Raw genomic sequence first — 7,727 nt, forward strand, 5'->3', positions numbered from 1 at the left:
CTCAGGGACCCCTGCCCAACACACACCCACGGAGAGCCGCCCCCCCACCCCCAGTGCTCTCGCCCACTGTCCGTGCCCCCCGGCACGGCCCCCGGCCCCCAGCAACCCACTCCCCTCTGGCTTCTGGGTCCAGAGCCCCCCTCCACTGGCCACAGGACCCCTTGAGCCCTCCTTTACTTTGTCATGGTCCCCCCCAGATCCAGCTCCTCTCCCATCTCCCATCAGGGTCAACCCACCCCAACCCCGGGGATCCCCACATCCAGACAGCCCCCGGGCCCACCCTCCCCGCCACGTGACCAAGGGGTTGTGCAATCCAGCCCCCTCCCCTGACCCCCTCCCTGAGGGGATTTTCGAGGAGGGCTGAGCTCACAGCCGGCCAGCACCCCTGCCCCCCCCCCCCCGGGGGCTGGGCCAAGGTATAAATAGGGGTGGTGGCTGCAGGCAGCAGCAAGCCCAGCCCGGCACCATCATGCTCACCCTAGAGGCTGCACAGTAAGTGGGGGCCACCCAAAACCGGCGCTCAGGATCCTGACCCCCCCTGCCCTGCACCTCACCTTTGACCCCTCTGTGGGGCCTCCCCCAGGGGCGGTGGTCTCTGCCCCACCCAGGGGGCAGGTGGGTGGGAGCGGAGGGAGGCCCGCACAGTCTCTTGCCCCTTCTGGATCTCTTTTTTTTTCCTCCTGCCACCTCGATTCCTTCCTCCATCCCATCCCTGTCTCCCCCGGACCCCCAAAGATCTCTTTTCCTTGGGACACTTGCTCCTCTCCGCCCTGCTGTCCTCTCCCAAGCAGACCTCCATCTCCGTCTCTGACCCCATCTCCCTCGGAGTCTCACTGCATCCCTGATTCACTCACTGGGCCTGCTCACTGTGCTTCTTGCCACATCTTTTCTGTTTCTGGGTCTCTGTTCTCTGCCTCTTTCTCCCTGTCTCTGTGTCTTTCTCTGCCTCTCCCGTTTTTCTCTCTGTCCATCTCATCTCTCCTTCTATCCCTCATCTATCTGTCCCCCACCCCATCTATCTCTGGGCCTTAATAAATACTTCCTGCATCCCATTGCATGTGACGTGACTCTCCACACCTTTCTCCCTTCCCTCCTGTCCTCTCCTCCCCTCTGCTGAGCCTCTTCCGTGTTTTCCCATCTCTACCCAGACGCCCCCGTCTCTCCATCTCTCTCCTCCGGTCCAAGATGGACCCATTTAACCGACTGGCTCACCGAGGCCCCCTCCCCGCCCCCACCCGCCCTCCGGCGCCCACATCTTCTCTCCGGGGACTTTCTCTCCCTCACTTTCCCTGCCCCCGCCCAGCCTCTGTCTATGCAAATCCCAGGGGAGGGGGGCACATTTGCCTGGCCCCCACCCCCCACTTCCTGTCCTGGTGGGAGAGTGGGGGTGAGTGCGGTGGGGCTGGTCTCACACAGAGACACGCAGCAGCGGAGGAGCTGCGGTTCGAGCCGCGGTGGTCACAGCTGCAGCCGCCTGTCCCCCATCTGCCCAGCCCCTTCAAGACTCAGGAGGCGGAAGACGCCCCTGACATGCCCCTGTGTCTCTCCCCCTCCAGGCTCGACGGGCCACACTTCAGCTGTCTGGTGAGTCTGGGCCCTGGGGGTCTGGGAGGGGTGCGGGGTGACCCACGTGGCCCATCGAGACCTCCCTGCCTCAGTTTCCCCCTCCGCTCCTTCCAGTCTCTTCGTCTTTCTGACTTTTCCTCGGTATCTCCAAGCTCCCCCTTCCTGTCCCCTTCATCACAGACGTTCTTCTAACATCTCTTTCCTTCTCTCAGACGCTGGTTCACGTCCTTGAATGGGGAGGGGTGGGTCTTTGACTTTGTGTCTCTTTCTCCGGCCATCCCACATTCAGTAAATTCTACATATTCCTTCTTCCCTTATCTGCTTTACTTTGTATCTTCAGAAGTTGAGTCTGGACGATTTCAGATATGTAGAATACTCTACCCCACCCCATAAACTCACAGCCCAGTCCAAGAAATAAAACCCCACTCATGTGCCGGAGAGAGATGCCCTATGGGCGCCCCTTCCCCAGCACATCCACCCTTCTCCAACTTGAAGAGTTTTGCTTTAAAAAAAAAAATTGAGGTTTGCCTTACAAGTCTGGAAAGTGACCAGTCTTGTGTATAGCTCTATGAAGTTTTAACGTAGGCACACACCTGTGTAACCACGAACCAGACCGTGATATAGAATATAACCATGACTCCAGAAGATTCCCTGACGTCCCTTCCCAATCAATACCCTCCTCTGATATTTTCCACTGTGGATTGATTTTGCTTGGTTTTGAGTTTTATATAAAGTGAATTATGCAGGGTGACCCCTTTTGGGTCTGGCTTCCTTCACGAGGCATCAAGTGTGTGTCAGATGTTGATCCTTTTTCCTTGCTGTGTAGTAGTCCGTCCTAGGACCACACCACAGTTCGTGTGTCCGTTCTCCTGTCCGTGGGCACTTGGGCTGTTTCGCATTTGGGGATGTTACTAAAGCTGCTCTGGTTATTCTTGAATAAGGCTATTTCGTGGACATACGTTTTCAGTTCTCGTGGGTAAATACCTAGCGATGTGATCACTAGTTTCTCAGGATGGCATATATCTAGTTTTAGCCTTTAATTGCTAAAGCAACACTTGACTCTTGGGGACAAATTGAAGCAATATGGAGGTGAATAAAAGAAGCAAGGAGAGCTTCTTTGCCCATGTTAAGAACACTTCTGTGCCGTTTACCCTTCACCACCCCCACCCCCCGCCCCGCCCTGAGGCAGGCAAGACTGGGGCAACTCATCTACAGCTTCCCCAGCTACTCCGATGTCCCAGCTGTGTATCGGTGGGGTGCTGGGCTTCCTGGGAACACACAGTCTTAGTGGGAGGTGGTTGCTGTGTCCCTCTGCAAGACCCTGGTCTCTGTGTTTTTATATGTCTCTGCCTGTGTCTCTCATTCTGTGTGTGTGTGTGTGTGTGTGTGTGTGTGTGTCTGTTTCCATTGTGTTGTAAATACCTCCCGTCTCTGTATCTCTGGATGTCTCTCTCTTTGCCCCATCTCTGGTGCCTAGTCTCTGTATCTCTCTTTCTCTCCCTCTCCCAGCCTGCTGGAGTCTCTCCGCTGGTCCAGGGTGGGGTGGGGTCTCCCTGCAGCCTGGGATGACCCCTTTTCCTCCCCCACCCCTATCAGTACCCAGATGGAGTCTTCTACGACCTGGACAGCTGCAAGCACTCCACCTACCCCGACTCAGAGGGGGCTCCTGGTGAGTGACCCTGGCCCAGCCCCCTCCCTACCTGCCCCTTGGGCCCATTTCACAGATGGGAGAGCTGAGGCCCAAGGGAGGCTGTCACCTGGCACAACAGGACAAGGTTAGCCCAGGCCTCCAGACCTCCTCCCCTTTCCTCTCCCACTCACTCGCTCGCCCATGCAAATCCTGGGGTCAGAGATTTGCACAGCCCACAATGGCCCCTCTGTGCTGGCGGGGGCTTCGAGGCGGAGGGGGCCGAGGTCAGACCTCCCGGCTTCTGATTCAGCGCCCTTCCCCCCAGACCTCTGGAGCTACGGCCTCAGTCCAGCTGTCCCAGCCGCCTCCTATGAAACCTTTGACCCGGCTGTGGCCACCTTCGGCCACACCCAGGGTGTCCAGCTCTGTTACGGACCCTCAACCTACAGCCCTGTGGGGAGCTTGGACCCGGCCCCCAGCCTGGAGGCCCCGGGGCCCGGCTTCCCAGCGTACCCCGCAGAGGACTTCACGAGCCAGGTGAGGGCCAGGGCAACCATGAAAACTGCCATCATTTGATAGAGGTTTCCTAGGTGCTAGGCACTGGGTCAAAACCTGTGCACACAGGAACCCCTTTACCCCTCTGATGACCTTCTGAGCTTAAGCAGCCTTATTACTCCATTGCACTATCCAGCCGACGAAGCACAGACCTGGGTCAAGGGGCAGCACAATGGCCCGTATCTGTGTGGGGCGGGCTCTCGTGGAGGTGGCCCGGGCGTGCCCTGGACACGCCATGGAGATCTGAACCGAGGCCAGAGTGCAGGCTGTGGGAAGAGCGGGGAGGGCCACAGCCAGGGCCCGGGAGGAGGCCAAGGGATGAAAGCAGAGGGAGGAAGAGAAGCGGGCCCCCACCCTGGGATTGCAGGTAACCGTGACCTTCCACAGACCCTGGGCCCCCCGGCGTACGCCCCATATCCCAGCCCCGTGCTGTCAGAGGAGGAGGACCTCCTGCTGGACAGTCCTGCCCTGGAGGTCTCGGACAGCGAGTCGGATGAGGCCCTCGTGGCTGGCCCCGATGGGAGGGGATCTGAGGCAGGTACGTGGAGGGAGGGGGGGACTCCAACTGGAGATGGGGGTGGGGGGTTAAAGGAACCATATCTTCCCAAGCAACCACTACATATACCCCAGCGCTGAGGGCAGTTCCCAGATCTGCCATCTGCTGGCTGTGTTGCCTTGGGCAGCTGTCTCTACCTCTCTGTGCCTTGGTCTCCTATCTGTACAGTGGGGACGACAGTAATACTGTCTACTGCTGGTGGCTGGGAGGATTGGGGGGGGTCATACGTGTCAGTGAGACAGCAGTGCCTGGCACACAGTAAGCACTCAGTCAATCTTCACCATCATTATGGACACAATAGCAACAGAAATCATCATTATAGCAACTCCCAGCTACCCTACCCCTGCTTCTGCCCCTGTGCCCGACCTCCATTACTCAACCGCCCGAAGTTGGAATTATTAGTTACTTTCCCTATCTGGGCCTCCGTTTCCCACCTGTAAAATGGGCACTGTTCTCTTCATCCCCATCTTGTGGGGTTATGATTAAGATTAAATGAGCCCATAATTGTACAGTGCCTCGTGCAGCACCTGGTCCTAAGAGCTTCACAAAGATTGGTAAAAGTAAAACACACACACAAGCCTCATTTATAGCTGAGGAAACACCAGCTCAGAGAGGTTAAGTCACCACCCCAACGTGACACAGCTGGAAAATGGCAGAGGTGGGGTTCTTGTATCCAATGCCTGCTATGAACCCCGCAACTCTGTGGGGCCCTTGCTGCTTATAGGAGCCCGGAAGTCAGACCCCTTGGCCTCTTGCAGGGCCCCAGTCCCCCTGGAGCTGACATGCTGAGAGACCCGGAGCTGGAGAAATGGCCAGATTCAAACCCACTCCAAATCTCTTCACCACAAGTCAGCTCTGTTATAAGCCTTTGAGGAACACTGCCAACCCATTTCACAGATTCATCCATGCGCTCAACAGATATGTGTTGGCCACCGAGCAGACACAGGACAGACACACATCCTGAAAAATAAAGCAGGGATGGGAGATGGGGGTTCTGGGGTGACACCTTCAGGGAAGAGGGGCCACTTGCCCCGGATGGGGGTGTGACACAGACGGAGCCAGGCAAGTGTACCTAGCAGCCACCTTCCCCACCCCAAATCTCTGGATGGGGAGACAGAGGCTAGGCGGTTCCGGGGCGGGGTGAAGCGGGGAGGGCGTGGGGCGGGGCCCGAAGGCTGCTTCTGCTAACGCACCCCGCACCCGCCACAGGGGCCCGCAAGAAGCTGCGCCTGTACCAGTTCCTGCTCGGGCTGCTGACGCGCGGAGACATGCGCGAGTGCGTGTGGTGGGTGGAGCCGGGCGCCGGGGTCTTCCAGTTCTCCTCCAAGCACAAGGAGCTCCTGGCGCGCCGCTGGGGCCAGCAGAAGGGCAACCGCAAGCGCATGACCTACCAGAAGCTGGCGCGCGCCCTGCGCAACTACGCCAAGACCGGCGAGATCCGCAAGGTCAAGCGCAAGCTCACCTACCAGTTTGACAGTGCGCTGCTGCCCGCCGCCCGCCGGGCCTGAGCCCGGGGTGGCCTCTCGGGGGCTCTCAGGGGCTCCACGCCTGTGTCACGTGGGTGTCCCCACACCCTAGGTCATAGGACCCACGGATCCCCCACTCTCGTGGCGGGGGCGGGGCGCTGCCACAGTCCCTAAGCCCTGCCTAGGGTCCCTCTGGGATCCCCCCCAAACGTGTCTGAGACCCCTTTGGGATTCCCTTGTCATGTGCGGGGGCCCCCAAGATCTGCACGTCTTGGGTCAAAGGACCAGAGACGACTATACTATGTGTCTGTGTGGAGGGGCGGGGTAGGGCAGTGCTTCCAGAATCCCAAGAGCTTCTCTGGGGACCCCTCGTGATGTCTGCGATCCCAGGACCTCTCTGAGATCCCTTGGGTGTCTGCGATCCCTCAGTCTCATCTAGAGGAGGGTGAGCCTACAGATCGTCACACCAGGAGGGGGCTCTGCCAGCAACCCTAAGCCCTGTCCAGGGTCTCTCTGGGATCCCCTTCTCATGTCTGAGTCCCCTGTCAGATCTGAGATCTCCTAGTTACGTCTGGGTCCCTCTGGGAACCCTTTGCATACTTGTCTCTGTGCCCATCTGTGACTCTCTTATTCTGTCTGTCCCCCCAGATCCCTTTGTCATCTTTGAGATCCCCTAATTCTCTGGAACCACCCTGCTATCACTTGTTGATGTCTGGAATTCTCCAATCACATCTAGGGTGCCTCTGGGATCCTTTTGTCATGTCTGAAAACACCCTTGTCAGGTCTGGGGGGTGGACCTCAGTGAACCTTGCTGTGTCTGGGCCACCGCTGGGAGGCCCTTGTTTGTGTGGGACCCTCCAATCACATCTGAGGCCCCTCTGGGGTCCTCATCGGAAATGCCCCTTTGGGGACCCCACCAACCGCCCTGAGTTCTCATGGGGACCCTCCCCCTCCTGAAATGCCCTCCTCGGGCCATGCTGGGGATCATTCTGGCCACTCAACTGATTTCTGGGTGACCTTGGCAGCCCTTCCCATGTCAGCTCTAACCAGAGACTTTGTGCAGTCCGGCAACGGTGGGCCAGGATTTTGTGGGGAGAGGCTGGAGCAGGGTGGCCGCCACTCCTAAAGGGGAATCTGTTTTCCAATCTGCTCAAGTCCCTGTCGCCCCTGGCTGTCATACCCCAGTGGCTTCTCTCACTTGTCCGTTGGCCCCAACCATTTTCGTGTGAATCCAACCTGAGATGAAGTCCAGATGGATGATCTGTAGGAGCTCTGATTGGAACCCACGAGGGTGTCAGAGGCTGTGGGCTGAGAAGCCAGAGTCCCAAGTTCTTGAGCCTGGGTGGCTGGGGGAACTAGAGTGAAAGACTTGCTGCTTCTGGGCCAGTTTGGCTCTTCTGTGAAGGGGGAGAAGAGGAGGAGAGAGATCTCGGAAGTCCCTTGCAGCCCTGTCAAGCCTTTGATACATCTCCTGAAATCCACCCATCCACCCGTTGATGGCCAGAAGGAAGGAGCAGCAAGGACCCAGAGAAGGAAGAGGTCCTTGAAGAGGGCACACAGCGGCTGGTAGCAGAGCCCAGGCTGGGACCTGCCCTCAAGAGGACAGCACACACACCCCCTCCCTGGTGGGGGTCAGAGGTGCCGCCGGGTGGGAGGTGCGTGCCAGGGACAAAGTGTCTTTGGGGGGCCTCCTCTTGCAAATGAGGTACCTTTTGCAAAAACTATTATCATTACCCCAAGTGTGGAATAAAATAAAATAAATCAAGGTAGACAGAACTTTTAGGACCCTTTGTCAGGGACCGCAATGCTGTCCATGCACCCGGGCCTGCTGGACCTCAGAGACACTGGGACGGCGAGGGGGGAGATAAGAGAGGAGATGCAAGAGGCAGTTAGAGCCAAACCAGGCTGAGGTTCGATTCAATGTTTGTCTTCATCTCTTCTCGACGATTGGAGT

General features: G+C 58.1%; 1 protein-coding gene across 1 annotated transcript; it reads left to right on the forward strand.

Annotated features, from left to right (window-relative positions):
- Positions 1–469: 469 nt before the first annotated feature.
- Positions 470–7,507, forward strand: SPIB (Spi-B transcription factor). The gene is made up of 6 exons (XM_057712931.1): positions 470–492; positions 1,557–1,584; positions 3,163–3,235; positions 3,522–3,733; positions 4,139–4,289; positions 5,517–7,507. The coding sequence occupies exons 1-6, from the start codon at positions 470–472 to the stop codon at positions 5,813–5,815; spliced, it is 786 nt and encodes a 261-aa protein (XP_057568914.1). The 3' UTR covers positions 5,816–7,507.
- Positions 7,508–7,727: the final 220 nt, after the last annotated feature.

The sequence above is a fragment of the Hippopotamus amphibius genome, chromosome 16 (genome assembly GCF_030028045.1).
Source record: "Hippopotamus amphibius kiboko isolate mHipAmp2 chromosome 16, mHipAmp2.hap2, whole genome shotgun sequence".
NCBI classification, from domain to species: domain Eukaryota; kingdom Metazoa; phylum Chordata; class Mammalia; order Artiodactyla; family Hippopotamidae; genus Hippopotamus; species Hippopotamus amphibius.